Genomic DNA, 18,588 nt, shown 5'->3' on the forward strand with positions numbered 1-18,588 from the left:
TGTATAGATTGCCAATGTGGATCCTATGTCACACACATACGTGATCTAGTATGTGTTTTCTGTCATATAGATTCTGCTGTATGTTACAACAAATAAATTAAAACAAATGCAAATAATGAATGTAAAACAGACTAATTTTATAGCAACAACGTCAGGCTAATACCTTGTTCAGGAATGTATCCATCAATATCCACATAAAAGAACGATATTCTATAATTCATCTGCAGCTGGTAAATAATCCTGCTCTGTATCGTGTTTCTTACAACAGTCTAATTTGCGAAAAACTAACACATTGTCTCACGTCTTTCACATTGGTGAAAACCTGATAAACCTCGTATTGGCCACCCAAGATAGCACACCTGGCAACTAATTGTATGATGTCCGCCATTCTAAGTAATTTAGTTAACCAATAATGAGCGATGAATCAATCAACTCAAGGGTGGTTAATTCTTTGAAGCGAGGATGTTGATTTTACACTCACACTTTACGACAGGGTGTAGTCAGTATAGATTAGTACAACAACACACACTGCCTTTTGACAAATCCGCTAGAAGATAAAAGTAATTAATCAATCAATGTGTTATCAGTTAAACCTTTGATCGATGTTTTTGTTACTCAGCTGCTGATAAACCCTCTTGCATCACTTACATGCACATATTACATACCACACAATACATTTGCCATTACAGATCTTAATTTAGAATGTTGATTATTTACTCCAGACAGGAGAAATGCTAAATGGGAACCTTTGTTGAGTAACCTAAATGGTGTCACTACTAATTATACCTGTTATGAATTCATTAACTGATCATCCAGAGAATGATGACTATAACACATGTAGGTTTACACCACCAAACGCGAGTTACAGCAAGGGAGATGTAATCTCTGTGTCGCATGCAGCCTGAAAACACTTATAGGCCGAAACTGTTTTGAGGATACCAACGGAACTTCGTTACATAAGGAATACATACAGGTATTTGCTGTGTACTTGGGTAAATAGGTGTAATACGTTTTTTTTTTACATAAGAAAATTTTCAGATTTCTCTATCAAATGCAAAGTCATCGTTTTTAGTGTACGAATTCAAATAAATCAACTGTGTGTTTTTATTATCATAAATAATAAACCAGGGTAGCTGCCATAGCTACCAAAATTTACGTATGGTATTTGTTATCACAGCTGAACCAACACTCAAAACTATCAAAATGTAAAGCTTTGCAATCTTTCGGACTGAAACAAATGGCTTGCTACGTGTCTGTGGACATCATATTTTCACATAACATTATTAAATACAGATGTTCAAAACACAGAAATAGGATCAAATTGGATCAGTCACTGTACCATCCAAGCATCCGAAAAAAACTACACTGCTGGGATATTTTGGTACGATCACACAAGGAATTATACCATGGATATATTTAAATAATGGCATATGATGGACATCCGGCATCCTGACTGTTTAGGTGAAGAAATTCTGCTAATATGGACAGGAGCCCAGTCCCATTGTCCGTCACGGTCGAGGGAGCGGGCGCTGACCAATTTGCAGTTTGGTTTCGTAATTAGACCGTTGGCGAGAAACATTATTTGCTCCGCATCAGTGCCCCTTTAAACAGAAATACCATATTGCCTCATTTTATCATGAACCTGTTGGTGTTTATTTGTCTTAACTGTCGTCGTTATTGTTAGGATTTTCGGAACTTTTATTCTACAAGAAAACACTTATGGCGTAGTGGGCAATGAAGTAGGGGGGGGGGGGGGGGCGGGTAACTCTGTAGGTATTCCATATGGAATGGGAGTGTACCGTTGATGGTGGCGAGAGTATATTTTGACATGAAAACTATTTTTCGAACCGAAGCGAGGGAAGTACGTTGCCAACCTTCACTCGCATATAAGAAGACTGATCATATTCTCTAAGCTGCGCAACCCCACTAGCGCTACAGATCGCCTGTGATGAGATGAACCTGCATTTAGTTCAGTTCACAAGTGCTTACTGAAAATGCATAGGTAGTTCCTTTCCCTCAATGTCGTAATATATTTCAGAAGTGTATTATGGAACGGTGCTGCGATTCGGCAGAGAAATGCCATGCTACCATTGTATTCTTCATACAAAGCTATCAGTGGATAACATTATCATTCAGATATTGTTGTAAAATAAGTTAAAAACTCATTATAGTGTAATATGACATTATAGTGTAATATTCATTGTGACAAAAAGGTTTTGATATTCAGATATGACATTTAATCAAGGTGACTACGAAGTAGGCCTGCACATCACTCACAACAGAAAAAGATACATAATACATCATATTTTGTTTATTTTCCTACACATCAGATGCGAGAGCAATGTTTATGCTAATAAAGTTTTCGTCAATTTATGGCGTAGTGGGCGAATGAAGTAGGGGAGGTAACTCTGTAGGTATTCCACATGGAATGGGAGTGTACCGTTGAAAGAAGTTACGGAACTATAACCGTCAAGCATCACAAGCATCAATGGCGGATCAGATCAAATCAGATCGGCGATATGTCATATTTTTCACACTCCTCAAATACACCCTAACATTTTGTGTTAGATTATGAAACTATCACTATTACTTGCAAACACATTTCATCTGAAAATACATCCCCCTCATAAGAATTAAAGGTGTATGTGAAAGATGTTTTGAAGTAATAACTAGAAACTCTCAAACAACGGCGAGTAGTATTTCAACATGTTCAATGACGGATCAGATCAGCGATTTATCACATTTTATACTCACCCGAAACACAACCTAACATTCTTTTTCAGATTATGAAACTATCACTATTACTTGCAAACACATTTCACCTGATAGCATAGTCCCCTCATATGAATTAAAGGTGTATGTGAAAGATGTTCTTGAGGAAATAACGAAAAATAATCAGACAAGTAGCATTTCAATGACGGATCAGAACAGATCAGCGATATGTCGTATTTTTCACACACCTCAATTACACCCTAACATTTTTTAAAAGTCATAAAACTATTACTATTACTTGGAAATACCTTTCAACTAAAGGTATGTTTCCCTTTCAAAAATTAAACGAATGTTAAAAGAAGTTTTTATCGGCACAATTTAGTCTGTCTTCGCGGTGAATCGAGAATAGAAGCCAGTGAGCTATAACATACCGACTTGAAACTTTACTGCAAATCTACTGTCCTCACGCGGACACTAATACGAAGTACTTGACTTAAACTGAAGAAACAAAATAGTTAACCTATCTTCTACATGTAGGTTCTCAGTTGTCACTACACTCAGCGAATATAATCAGCTGCTGAAAATAAACCGGGCTCAATCTTAAATACTACGCTGCCTCCATATTGGCTGCACTGGTTACGTAACGACCCGAGATATACGTTCAAGGACTTTTCGGGGAGTTTCTTCTCCCTCTCTATATAGTCTGCCTGGTTTCACGCAAATAATTAGCCCTACGATAACAACAACACGATGTGTCACGCCACGAAATAGAAATGATACTGGTGTTTTATTTTTGACCAATCAGATAGCAGCTCGTCGTTGGTCCACCATGTTTGTTCTTCACCCTCATAAGGCTCGCATGAACACCATATATCACGCCACGAAATGAAAATAATACTAGTGTTTTATTTTTGACCAATCGGAGAGCAGCTCGTCGTTGGTGTGAGACTATTGAGGGCGAAGGACAAACATGATGGACTCGATCACTCGATACCGCTAATTTCCCAATAAAGTCGTGTAATGCAGGTAAAAGAATAACCTATTTCATTTGAGAGGTTGTAGAACGAAAGCGGAATATCAAGTGATTACGTGAAGGTTATCTTTTTTCGTCGTTTTAATTGAAATGCGTAGTATTTCTTCTCCGAGAGGTGATGATTTTCGTAGACAGGTTTTGGCAGATTTTGATAATTTTGGATTTATTCGAATGGGAATTTATCTGGCTTTATTTCAGTAAGAATTACGGCTGTATATTCCGCAATTTCCCACCCAGAATTCGCCCATAATCGAGTGAGGGGTGCTGGACAACTTTGTGCGCGTTACATGTGTATGGATATCAGTGTACACTTGTTGGCCCCAGGACGTATTATTTTCAGCAATACAAATCCCTGTACACCAACACACCGCCACCACATCATCCTAGGCCTGCCCCATCCCACACCCTCTCCCTCTAACGCGCCAGCACACACTCTCTACAACACATATCGCTTTGCTCATACACCCATTATGTGAACCTCTTAAACAGACAGCATGTGTAGAAGAAGCATATGTCAAAAAAGGCACGCACGTTGATAGTGGTGCTCACTCATGGGTGTCACTTCGCCATGTGTTTCTCATGATCTCAGTACATTATGGTATGGTCGGACGCACTAACGAACCCGATGTGACAGTCATTTTACAGGACCATTGAAATACATCTTAAACTAGTGTCAAACCTGTAACACCCTATTTAGCCATTACCAACCATTTACGACTGAACTAAACATATGTGTCTGGTGCAGACTCGATTATTTACAGACCGCCGCCATATAGCTGGAATACTCCTGAGTGGAGCGTAAAACTAAACTCACTCACTCACTCACTAAACACATGATAAACCTAACCCTGGTCATTCGAGATTTCAAAGGTATTAAATGTATGTCCTACAATCACTGCTTTTACTTATGTTACACATGATGGAAAACACATAAAAATTATGGCCAGATTTACATACATGTATGTGAGAATTATATGTAAATGCAGAGCAGAGTGCTCGTTTATTTTAACACCGCTTTAAATGTGTGTAAATCTGACAGTCAAATAATAAGTAAATTTCAAACGTTCATATGGCCGCCGGATGACACGTATATTTACTCACGTTAATAAATTTGGGTAATACAGTCATTTTGTGTGGTGTAACTGCAAAACTCATGCAGATGAATTGCACGAGGATCATGCATTACATTGATGAAAAGCATGTGCAAATATTGTGCATGTGCAAACATTGTCAGTGTGTACAGTGGCTTCTTGGTGTAAAGTTTTGGTAGGAATTCGCCAATTTTCACTGCTTTTGTCATTTACTGAACTCAGGAAAATAATCTGTTCAACGTTACGAATTTGTTTTACAATACATCAGTTCATGTCTAAACAATACCTTTAAATAGTGTGGAATATTTTGCAAAATTCAGTTTAGACCATTTGCCTCAAGTAAGTGGCTACATTTGCACTAGACCGTCTAAACTTTTGATGGGAAGTATGTATGATTAAAACCCACATTTCGACGCATTAGTGCCACTGTTGGGACAGGGGAAATCATCTTTCTCTTCAACGCCTAGTATCGTCTCTACTTTACAGTGAATCCAGGACACATGCCCACGACATTGTGAGAAGTGCACACGTCCCGTGCAGATTTCTCATGGATATGAAAACAAACATTTGCCGCTTTCAGGTTTCAGTTGTTTTCAGTTATCACGGATCCACAAGACGTACTAAATATGAGTAAGCGAATATGTTTTTACGCTGCTGTAAGCAATTCCAGCAATATACCGGCGTAATCGAACCGTGGTCTTTTCGCGTGACGAGTAAACGTTTTAACCACTAGGCTACCCAGCCACTTGAACACACACCGATCCATTTGATTTAAACATTCCAACTAAGCGAAACATATCCGCAAAGTTGTTACGCAAAATATTCATGTTTTTTGTTGTTGATTTAAGAATTTGGAGCAGTTGTATACAGACCATTGGATACCTCAATGAAACAATCATTGCTACTTTCCAACGGTTAATTCCCTAAATGATTGTAGAGATGACTCCTTCATCATTGCTCGACATTACTGAAAAGTGCTATATCGACAGAAGAATAGGGGCGGTGGGTGGCATAGGGGTTAAAGCGATGACTCGTCACGCCGAAGCCCCGTGTTCGAATCCCAGCATGGATATTATACGTGATGCCTATTTCTGGTGTCCCCGATTGTTGGAACATTGGTAAAAGCGGCGTAAAACCTTTCTTACTCACTCACTCACTCAGAACAATCGGTTCTTTACAGACACCCATATAATCGTCGCTTCATGATCAGCAACAGTTACAATGGCTGCCCCAACGATATAATGTGGATGATGGTCATAGATGGGGATGACGTCAATCATGCATGTAAATGGGACCACCCAGCAACCGCACCAAAATTCCTCTACACTCTGAAAAATACGAAGACAGTCACAGGAAATCTCGCAGGTATTTCATAGCTGTATTGTATATTTTAATGCATTGTATTTAACATATTTATTACACACGTGTTCTGAATGTGAAATAATGCTGGTTATTGGCAACAGATATGGTGTAATTCGACGATTATTATGTTACCAAACTTGGTTATTCAACGATAGTGACGTCATGATGCCGAACTTTCAAGCTCAATGCTTGACATTATGACTCCACTTGCAAGCAGTTTTTGACCAAAAATGTTTTAAAAACAGCCTCAAAATATTAGGTTTGTGGATTATAAAATTTCATCGCCCTAGTAATTAGTATAATTTTTCAGTTGCATACCTTTAATTGGTTTAATTTGTTACGTTAATCTGTAGTCGTTATGATAGAGTTATCTCCCTTCCGTCTTCGCATGGACCACACTGTTTTCCTTCCAGTGTGTACGAAACACATCACAAGATGGATGATGACTATTGACTATATTTTAACGTGATATGTTTAAAGGTTTTGATAACAAAATATAAATCATATATATCAAAACGTTTAAAATTATATCTTTGGAATATTTTTTCACAGTCAACACAAATTCGTTTTGAAATTTATATGTAGTGGTACCCTGCTTGCAGTACATGTGCGGAATGAAGTCATACATTGTTTGATGCAATCATGGGCTGAACTATTCAGTTAGAGGACAAATCTCCATTTCTTTATGTTTGAACTTTTGTAACATATTTGTGTCAAAATCACAGTCACACACAAGTCATCTGAATGAACAGCGTTTTCATGAACGGGCTTCATGATTGTTTGACAGGCATTTTACAACTTGGTGGGCCAGTAATATAGCATACGACTTCAATCGACTTCATGGATATTAACATCTTGGTGTTTATTGCGCAGAGCGACTATTGGTGTACATTCTTGCACCGTTATCAGGCCAATACTAAATGCAGTTCTATGCACAAAAAAAAAAAGTCGTATTCTTCATTACCTGTTCCCGAAGCAGAACACTGCACTAGCCTTGCTTTGGTAGTCAACAAGAATATCATACTGATCAATCAGAAGCTATCTCTTACTTCACGTCGGTTCTGAAAATGACTGCACACATGCTGCAATGCAGTTGTCATACCATTTTTATTGAACGTTTAAGTCAGTTTACTACATCTTTCGCGAGTTTTACAGAGATCGTTTTTCATGGAAACGAGCTTAATATTCTGTTTATGACGTCATGAACCACTATGACCTCATAAGTTCGAATAGATTTATTAAACAGTGATAATAGTAATATTACACGCTGTCTCATTACACCCGAATTATACGAAACGAATCTCCTCCGTATGATATCTGACCAAGCGATATGGTTTCATGTCCCGATTGGGTAGATCCAAACTGAGACAATCAACAGCATGAGTATCGATCTGCGCATTTGGGAACCGATGACATGTGTCAACCAAGCCAGCGAGCCTGACCACCCGATCCAGTTGGTCACCTCTTACGACAAGCACTGAAGATCAGTTCTAACCCGGATCTTCAAGGGTCCAGGAAAAGGATGTTTCACACCCTTTATCACGAGCGGCTATCAACAAACAAATGGACGTTTTGGTGAATTTGTTGGTGATTTTTTTTCCAACTGGGAAAACTTCTTCAAATGTCGACAAGAACGTACAAGAACCTGTTCTTTACTGGGACAGTTTTACTCTTGGATTTGTATTTGACCGTTACTGTGTCCAAAAGAATCGTTTAGACCAATAACCTGGTATAACACAGACAATACCTAGGAATACTTGATTGTATTGACAATACTTGATCCCATACATTTGTATTTTTCCTGAATCATCTTGTTAGAACGATTAAAAGGTACCGTCGCTATGGCAATGTATCCGTGTACAAAACATTTGGGTTGAGCTACATTGACACCCATGGAGTTCCTATTCTTTTTACCTGTGACAAAACCCGTTAATCACATGACTTCCACTGAAATATGATCGAAGAATATCTTTTAACTATCCTTTAACGTTTTTTCCCAAAACGTAAATCGTTAACATCCGCCCTTGCTTTTTTCAGATTTCGAGTACGGAGATGTCATGGCGATTCTTGTAAAAACGGGCAACTAAGACCACGAAAAGTCCTTTTCAGTTAATTCTTGTTTAAAGAATAAAGAACTACAAGTCCGCGACTGGGTCTGTCACAACGCTTTAAAACCGCATTAACCCATAGAGATCCTGTATGGTCAAAGTTAGAGTGAACGAGTTTAGTTGTACCCTGCATGGAGCAGTATTCCAACAATATCATGTCGAGTGACACTAGAAACGGGCTTCACATATTGTACCTATGTGGGGAATCGAACCAGGATCTTTGGTGTCACAGGCAACACCTCAGTCAACCACTAGGCTACCACCACAGTTCCGCCCAAATTTGAACCACCAGTGACCAGAACTGCTTCTTCTTTCGACTTGTATCGTATGTTCCTTTGCTTGTGCAAGTGAACAAATGACTTACTTCTCTATGTGTTTTGTAGGGGCGATGGGGTAGACTTGTGGTTAAAGCATTTGCAAGTCACGCAGAAGACCTGGGTTCGATACCATCGATACAAGGTGCGAAACCCAATGCTGTTGTCATCTACCGATATAGTGAGTGAGTGCAGTTTTACACCGCACATACCAATACTGCAGCATGGAGTCCAGACCAGACAATCCAGTGATTAACATCATGAGCATCGATCTAGGCATTTGGGAGACGATGACATATATTAACCAAGTCAGCGAGCGTGACAACTCGATCCCGTTGGTCGTCTCTTACGGCAAGCATTCACGAGTTACTGAAGAGCAATTCTAACCCGGATGTTCTCGGGTTCTGTCATCACATTACTGGGGTGTTTCTAAAACCAGAGTAAAATCCACACGCTGCATGGCTCTTGTACACTCCTCTTTCCTCGAACAAAGGTACTATTTCCTGATTGGTCAACTGTTCATCACGTGGTTTCAACGATGGCGGCACGTACGAAATCTCTTTCTTTTTTAACGGTGATACTGAAATGAGAGAAAAGTAGCTTTGTACGAAAACTAACTTCCATTTGTTGATAAGGGTGTCTATCGCCATGTAAGCGCCATAACTAAATATATTGAACCATGGAGAGCGAGAAGTGGAACATGTTCTCCTATAATGAGAAGGGACTCCCACACTGGGTGGTATATGTCACTCGCTATACTGACGTTTACGTTGCTTGCGATAACTTGAGATGTGAACACAAATCCAGGCCCGCCTAAAAAGGTAATAGATTCTACCCAGATTCAAATACGGCTCTCGACGAAAAATATACCAAGTAAAGTTGTACCTGATAATGAATAAGTACCCGCGGATATCCCTTATTGGTATGCTTGGAAAATTCTTCACTTGAAGTATGTGTGAAAGACTCACTCTGTGAGTTAATGCCTATGAGAAAGTAGTACAATCACAAGCTGGCTTTAGGAAGGGATAATCATCAAAAGATACTGCAGACTGAAAAGTAAAAGAAACATAGTTTCTAAAACTGGAAATCTCATAAAAGTTAGCGCTTATGAATATGGAACGTTCATGGTAAAGTGACCTAATGATCCAAGAGGAGATGATGTCATGCAGTTTGACGTCCATGCGAAACACACAGAAACACAATCACAGTGCAGAAGACCCTAATTTTAACACGTGCATCGATGGTTCTGGGTGCACAGCATCCATTTAACTCTAAGGTATCCTTTACAAACGTCTGTGACAAAAACCAGCCCAGATGCACAAGGAGGTGTACACGGCACACACGCGATGTTTAGACTAATGACTAAGCAGACGTGAATGACCGATGGAACGTTTCACGTATATAGCAAGCTGTGCAACCGCTGTAGCTTGGCAATTGGGTTGTCATTTCACCACCAGTAAATGACTTTGTCAACGTCATCAGAGTTGCTGATGGTCGGACACGAGTGGTTTATCCGGGTCACTCACTTAAGGAATCCAACTCAAGCAGGAACAGTAACAACAACCTTAGTTCATGGGAAAAGTGGAGCTGTGTCCAGTGATGCGAATAGACTTCGTTTTCGAGCTGCCGGAATTCGCTGCCATATGTGGGGCCAGTGTTGACACGTTAACAACGCCAAGCGATGTTTACAGCGCTCACAAAGCAAGGGTGTCGATGGACTATCTGGGTAAGAACAACATTAACGTTCTTCCATGGCCGTCTCTTTCCCGGGATATAGCTCACAATGAACTTTTCTGGGACGACATCGAACGTAGGAACCGATTGCTGCAGGTAGACAGTCACTTGCACAGTAAAACAAAGATTGGTCTTTGAGTGGAACCACTAGCCACATGCGTCACTTCCAAATACTCAACTTCGGGCTTTGGTTGACAAAAACCATTAACGAGTGCAATGTTTATTACAAGCTGTCACATATAAAGATGGTTTTAATACATATGTATTTTTCAATCTTTATATACTAAGATGTAGCCTATATTAAGTGATGGGTGTAAAATCTTGGGTCATATTAAATTTGGCAACACTGAAAGCATCCATATTTTGGCTTGCAAGAGACGCAAGTGAGCAAGACAGTTAATTCCTCTCGTTCCTCGTGAAAGCAGCCGTTACTCTACACATACTCATACATTAATGAGATTTATTAAATATCGGTCAAAATTAACAACAATGCCCGAATGAAATTATGTTTAAAATACTTCAATATGCTTCTTCTCTATGATGAATCCGTGAAAACAAACTGGCTAAACGCTGTAAGAAATGTTTTATGTTCTAATCGCTTCTAACTGAATATGGGTGTGGCAATTTTCACAAAGGAATAAGAGATTCAGTCTGGTATGCAGGACTGGAATGTTCTACCTTTCGCACTTTCAAAACAATTTTTGAAACAGAAAGATCTTTAACAGCTGTTCAAATTAATGCGTATACTGGCGTATATTTAAGAAATTGAAAAGGGAAGGGCATTAGATATCTGTACAGAATAAATATGTAAAGTTTTGTTAAAACAAGTGGATGAATTTCATGCTCTTTCGAAAGGCATTAAATATATCCCCAAAAGTTCTTTAAAACATTGTTTTATAGTTCCATTCTGTTAATGACCGCTAAGAAGGATGATATACAGAGCACTGCTCGGTGTATTTATCATGCATTTATGCTTAGAACATCGTGTAAAACTGAGTAGGTGAATTTAGGTTTACGCAGCACTCAACAATATGCAGCTTTATGGCGGCGGTCTGTATATAATCGAGCCTGGGTGAGTGAGTGAGTTTAGTTTTACGCCGCACTCAGCAATATTCCAGCTATATGGCGGCGATCTGTAAATAGTCGAGTCTGGACCAGACAATCCAGTGATCAACAACATGAGCATCGATCTGCGCAAATGGGAACCGATGACATGTGTCAACCAAGTCAGCGAACCTGACCACCCGATCCCGGTAGTCGCCTCTTACGACAAGCACGGTCGTCTTTTGTGCCAAGCATGGGTTGCTGAAAACCTATTCTACCCGGATCTTCACGGGTCGTGTAAAAATGTATTCCTATTGCCTGTGCACTGTTATGTACACGTACTATCCATATGTAAGTTGTTTTTATGGGCCGATGGTCTAAAGCGGCAAAAATGATTTCCTTGATTTAGTGCAGGGCTAAACATACAACAAAAACCAAAACAGTCATGATACAAAATAACATCCCAAAGGCTATGGGGTTTGTTTTTTTTCACAGTTTTGTTTTGGTTGTTTTCGGTTTGTTTGTTTGTTTGTTTTGTTTTTGTTGTTTTGGGGTTTTTTGGTGTGTTTTTGTTTGCTTTTTGTTTTGTCTTTTTGTTTGTTTGTTTTGTTTGGGTTTTTGTTTGTTTGGTTTTTGTTGTTTTTTGTTTTTGTTGTTGTTGTTTATAAAGACTATGTAAATGTAATAAACCTATCGTCAAAGCACACTAAAACAACTAGACTGTCAGAGTTAAAATTAAAACTAGCATGCAAAGTTCCAATAACATCATTTTAACATTTGAAGATTGTCAATAAGCATGGTTTACCAACATGGGGAACTGTAGACGATTAAAGAATGGTACTTATGGCTATGTGAATAAGATCCTTTGAACATTATTGCAAGGGCTCATCTACATTCTGATCGTATTCAGTGGTTATGCTCTGGAGTCTAGTCCATTGAACTTCTTGAACTTCCATCTAGGAACCATGATTTCTTCATTACGTGCAATATCGTTGGAGAGTGATCACTCCTACAATGATCATATTAGTGTATATTCAAAGCAACTTAAAGTGAAGGATCTGCAACTGTAAATACAAGGATTCGAATATGTCTCAGTAGCCGGATGCAGATATATACTACAATCATCAATAAAACGTAGAAATTGTTGTTGACGAAACACTATTCCTTTATTTTACCTCTTTCGTTCAAATCTGAGCTGCCCCAAAGTGGCCTTTGTCCATTCAAATCGGATATAATTATCAAGAGCCTTAGAAGCCGATACAATGCGTTCCGTAACGTCACAAGTTGCGGAGACTTGATGGTGTATACATAATGGTCATGTTATATACATAATGGTCATGTTATAACTGTAACGTATGTAAAGGTAGTCGCTCTGCAGATATCAGTTTTGAGTTCCACTGGACTATGAAGTGTGTTTTGTCGAAAGATTTTGGACATCCCGCTTGATGTTTTGCCAGGGGAGCCATATCAATCAGATTGCACACAGTATAAGATCGATGCCATTGTACGACATATTTGCAAGTGACAGATTCCAGATAATGACAATACCATGTCTCACTGAGCAAAGGGACAACGTGGCACGTGCTCAGATAGTGGCAGACCCAGTGTCTCCCAGCACCATGAACCATGTGTCACATAAAAAAACAACAACTGGCGCCATTAAGAAGATTCATATTCTGCAGGGATTGGGAAGTAGATCTGGTTTGGTTACGTTAAGGTAAAAAAAATGATGTCTTTCAAAAATACCATTTTAGTTGCCAAGTTTCCTATAGGCGCTAGTTTATATCTCCGCCATTTGCCACTGTTGTCAATATTCTTTGGAACAAAATATTATAATCACATTGAGATGAATATGAAACTCCTGCACATATGATTGAAACTCAGAATCACATAATTGTGGCTGAAGAAAGATGTCATAGAACAGCGATTGGTAACGTCATATGAATTTCAGGAACTCACCGAAATTGCTTGTCACTCCGTAGTGAATAGTTTGGACAACAGGTTTAGCCACATATTTTCTATCAACAAATGTCTATTGATTCTACAATGAGCGGTGTTCAGTGTATTAAGTGACAAGTGTGTACAATGTTGGAAATCTAGAGACCCCAGTAAAACCTGAACCTAGATGTGTGCATGTCACGAATCAATACACTCACATGCTCTTTGTGTAACCAAGACGATGTATTCAGTCTTACGACGGACACTTGAGCTAACGGGGCAATGATGCTTTTGCATATTTCAGGAACCCCACTTGCTATTTGCCTGTCTGACTGAAATCCTGCTGTTACCACAAGTATCCCACGGGACATTGTTCAGGAAGTGTTAAAATGACATCTGAATCTATTTTGCAGCACTTGTTATGCCTAATGGCTATGGCATCAGCAGAAATTAGTCAAGAATTGTATACAGTTGTACATGGATATCGTTTGACAAACACACCAATGTGCACTGTGGATTACAAACCAACAAGAAGGTTCAAAGCATGGTGTCTCCAGCACTGTCTGGCTTTATCCTGCGCAAGTGCTTCGTTCAGACAAACCGACGGTATTTGTGAACTCCACAGTCTGAAGTTATACGATGGTGATTCAAGATTTGTGGAAAGCGACGACTGGATTTATATGGAGCCCAGGTCAGGTACGGCTTGTTGAGTTTTCGTCAGTATACTATATGAGCAAATATCCCCTGAGGAATATTTCAAATAAAGCCAGCTATAAATGCGATTCTAAATATCATTTCCCCCTCAGTATATTCTTGCGTCTATGGACAAACGCATATTTCATGGATGTAACCCGTCTTCATGTTTCCAAAAGTTTGCCCTTATATTTTTTTTTTATAGAAATATCACCCAACAAAGATTATACGGACGGACACATCGGATTGCAGTGATTGAAAAAATGTAAGCTAGCGGGCAAAAGAAAGCAGAACTTTTTCAAATTGTTATGAATTGAACGTTTTTGAGATAACCAAATGTGAGTGATAATAGACATGGCTGGATACGTTCCACACATATCTTCCATGGAATGCACGTGCAGAAATGTGGTTTAAAGTGGGTAGCCGAATGCTGCAGTATCACAACAAGTAAAAACACATAAGTATGCCACATTTGACCACGGAAGAAAGAGACAGCCATTGGAATACCCAGTCTCATTTTGCCCGAACGTTCTGCTGCACACTACTGACAGTGTCCAGGCTTTACAGGCAGACTAGTTGGACCCAAGACAGAACCAGGAGTTGAAGACCACTTGTCACAACGCCGGAAGAAGACAGCTACGACTCACCTACGCAACCGTCTAGTGACAGCGGGAACGGCACCAGGTCATGGTATCAGTCGACTGCAGTGTTGAGATGATTACGTGCAGCAGGATTTCGGGCCTTTCGGGGCTGCCGGCCCTTCTGTTGCATGGCCTTGACCCCTCAGCATCGGCGAAGTCGACTGCCTGCAGTGGGCACGGCACGTTTACAGGTGGCAAGTACGGAATTGGCAACGAGTTCTACTCACAGACGATGAAGTCGCTCCAGCCTATACTGTAGAATGAGTGCAGAATGCATGTGTACCGACGTCCTGGAAGTTCAACCTTACGGTGGTGGTAGGGTGCGATGGGGGATGGGATCTGTAGTGAAGTACAAACTCCACTGGTGCTGATAAATGGCCATCTGAGGGCACACCGCTACATTTAACACGTTTTGCAAACTCAGGATCAGGGTGTCATATTCCAGCATGATAAAGTAAGGCCTCGCTCAGCAAGAGCAAGATTCGTCTTGCAATATTAGTTACGACTAATGTTGCAAAGATCGTCTTGCAACATCAGTTCTGAATGGTGTTGCAACAATCCAATGTTTCTTTATGTTGCACAGATCGATGCTCATGCTGTTGATCACTGGAGTGCCTGGTCCAGACTCGATTATTTACAGACTGGGTGCTGGAATATGACTGAGTGCGGCGTAAAACTAAACTCATTCACTGACTTAGACCAGAACCACTGAAACCACTTCTCCCCTTAGCACTTCAAGCGTTTGTTTGACGATGCAGATGCATAGAAGAGTTTGAATGGTTAACATAAAGTCCTGTTGTAAATGTCTTTGATGTCGACCAAGGGGTGAACAGGAGACCACACAGAACTGACACCAGACGCCTGAATCAGTTTCCCCGGCCGCGTAGCGTCTCATTGGCGTTCCTCAGGTGTTCCTGATTGTAACGAGACGTCACCACTTCATGTACTCGTGGATGACTGGCATAACAATTAATTCTAACATTCAAAGTCTCAGTGATGTTTTCAAAAGGGATGTGCTAGCCATGTGGAGGATGTTTCCATATTGATAAAACAGTGACATAATGTCCTATGCGGTACTCTATTTTGACTTGTATCATATGTTCCCGAATTGTCAGGTGGATAGTTGACCAGGCTTTGCATTTGATTATGGCAGGTGCCACGGTTGGTGCAGGTTCCGCTCACCTTTTCCCGAACACCTGGAGTCACCACAATTTCATAGGGATTCATAAACACATGCTCTGTCACCGAATTGCCATGTGGCTTCGGTGCCTACTACTATCAGAGTCCATATCATGTGCTAGTCAGGACCGAATGAACTGGCAACTGAATGAATGTCCTCACAGACGTTCGGGGAAGGAGAACGAAGGCATATGGGCACGCTTGAAACTGGGTGGACACAACGTCACGTTCCCAACGTCGTTGACATGAGCAAGGCATAGCTTAGCCTACCACCGACACACAGGTGATTGGGTGCAGAGGAGACGGGTTTGTGCGACTTTGACTTAACAGTATTGGTCAGATATACTCTTTTCGACGTTTTGCTGGACTCACGCTGATGGTTTGCAGAGATGGCACTGGACAACTTTTTTTTGTTCATTTAACAGGCCTGCAGGCAATAACGTCTTTGGCAGTTTCAACAAATAATTTGGAGTCATGGTCCTTAACAAGAGCAGTTTATGACTTCAAGGTCTAAATACGAGGGGATGTCAATAAGTTTTGAGCCTTGCATAGAAAAACACAAAATGTTGGTATGAACCACATTTATTTTTCCACATAGTCCCCTTGTGAGTCAAGACACTTGTTCCATCTTTTCTGCCAGACGCTGACGGCATCTCCGTAGAAGGCGCCATTTTGGTCCTCAAACCAAGCCTCAGTAGCAGCAATAAGCTCATTATCATCCTGAAATCTACGACCACGCAAGTGTTTCTTGAGATTTGGGAACAGATGGTAATCACTTGGTGCCAGGTCTGGAGAGTAGGGGGGATGCGGCAAGACTTCGTACCCGCATTCTTCTTGATTGACGGTCGCACTTGACCCGTGAAGGTCCCGGGGTAGAATCGGCCTTCAGCAACCCATGCTTGCCATAAAAGGTGACTAAGCTTGTCGTAAGAGGCGACTAACGGGATCTGGTGGTCAGACTAGCTGACTTGGTTGACACATGTCATCGGTTCCCAATTGCGCAGATCGATGCTCATGTTGTTGATCACTGGATTGTCTGGTCCAGACTCGATTATTTACAGACCGTCGCCATATAGCTGGAATATTGCTAAGTGCGACGTAAAACTAAACTCACTCACTCACTCACGGTCGCACTTGCCTCAACAAGTTAGCGTAATAGTCCCCATTCATTGCTCTTCCTTTTGGTAAGTAATCTATGTGGATGACGCCTTTGCTATCCCACAAGACTGTCGCCATTGCCTTCTGCACTGAGCTGGAGGCTTTGAACTTTTTGTCTTGGGAGAAGTGACATGTTTCCATTCCATGGATTCTTGTTTGCTCTCAGGATCATAGTGGTGGATCCAGGTTTCATCACAGGTTACTAGCCTAAAGTGAAAATCTTCTGGATTCTTGTTGTATCTGGTTAGCATGGAGTTGCTTATGGTGACCCTTGTTTGCTTCATTTCATCTATAAGCATTCTTGGCACCCATCTTGCGCACACCTTAGACATGACGAGATGTTCGTGAAGAATTGTCTCGATGGATCCGTGTGAAATGCCTGTGGTCCCCTCTAACTCGTGGAGTGTGATTCAACTATTTTCCAGCACAAGTCTATGCACTCTGTCAATGTTTTCCTGACTAGTGCTTGTTGTTGGGCGACCTGGACGGGGGTCATCTTCAAGACTCTCTCTACCATGCTTAAATTCATTGACCCATCGTTTGATGGTAGCAGATGAAGGGGAAGACTTCCCACAAACTGCTGAGAGCCTTTCTTCAATGTTCTTTGCCGAGTTTCCTTCAAGAACTAAACACTTAATTACTTCTCTATACTCAGTTTTATTCATTTTCAATGCCGTGATGGGGGGAGGGGGGTCTCTTTCTGTCAATGTGAACTTCGGAGAGTAGGATACCAAAATTTATATATCACATCAGCGACACCCCAAGGTTCAATGTTGTACCATAGACTGTGACACCTGGGTATGAAAAATGCTCAAGGCTCATCCCCTCGTATATCTATCTCTAGCTGACTTTTGATCGAAACGTTTCATCTGTATGGATATATATTACTTTTTCTCACATGCATTGGCACAGGCTAGTAGTATGCTCGCAAAATGGAATATAACCAACATTTTAATGGTATTATTGTATCACTAAACCTGCAAGTCACTGACTGGTAGTGTGAATGAGTGACGATACGTCAGTATCCGATACATTCACATGTCAAGGCAGTGACTACTGACGAACCGAATTAACAAATCAGTTCCCCTTTAAATAGAGCCCGTCTTCAATTTTCAAAGCAGCAATGGGCCGACTATTGAATATCAGGGATGAGTATTTCTCAGTGATACAGGGGAAAAGGCAAACCAAATTGCTGTTTATATTATTGATGTACTAGTCTTCCATTTCACTCAGGGTGTTCTCCAAGGCCTACACGGTGTAGGACTTGCCATAGTTATTCTACAACTCAAAACAGCGTTCATCTTACATTTTCAAAATTTAATAATGAAGGTGGGATTCTAGGAAGTAATCAATCAGATGCATTGTAGTACTCTATGGACCGATTATGTGCATCTTGAAAATCATTATTTTGAGCATTCCTCTGAATTAAGTTTCATCCTTAAAACGACTTAGGTAATTAATATTTGTTATGAGCAAAATAATTCAATTCCAGTTAATGTGATGAATAAGTTAATACTTCATTTAATACCAGTGGAAGACATCTCAACATTCTTCAGAGCTCTGAAGATTTTTTGACAACCC

The 18,588-nt window shown here is 40.4% G+C and overlaps 2 protein-coding genes across 2 annotated transcripts in view; both read left to right on the forward strand.

Moving 5' to 3' along the window:
* Positions 1-8,285, forward strand: part of LOC137295595 (uncharacterized) — a 31,381-nt gene extending 23,096 nt beyond the window's left edge. The window contains exons 4-5 of the mRNA XM_067827019.1: positions 6,017-6,201; positions 8,236-8,285. Coding sequence (XP_067683120.1) covers positions 6,017-6,201; positions 8,236-8,285 — 235 coding nt within the window. The remainder of the gene's footprint in view (positions 1-6,016; positions 6,202-8,235) is intronic.
* Positions 8,286-13,725: 5,440 nt separating this feature from the next.
* LOC137297308 (uncharacterized) overlaps positions 13,726-18,588 on the forward strand; it is a 40,412-nt gene continuing 35,549 nt past the window's right edge. Inside the window, exon 1 of the mRNA XM_067829320.1 lies at positions 13,726-14,032. Within this exon, the coding sequence (XP_067685421.1) occupies positions 13,726-14,032 (307 nt within the window). The remainder of the gene's footprint in view (positions 14,033-18,588) is intronic.

Source organism: Haliotis asinina, chromosome 9, assembly GCF_037392515.1.
Source record: "Haliotis asinina isolate JCU_RB_2024 chromosome 9, JCU_Hal_asi_v2, whole genome shotgun sequence".
Taxonomy (NCBI): Eukaryota; Metazoa; Mollusca; class Gastropoda; order Lepetellida; family Haliotidae; genus Haliotis; species Haliotis asinina.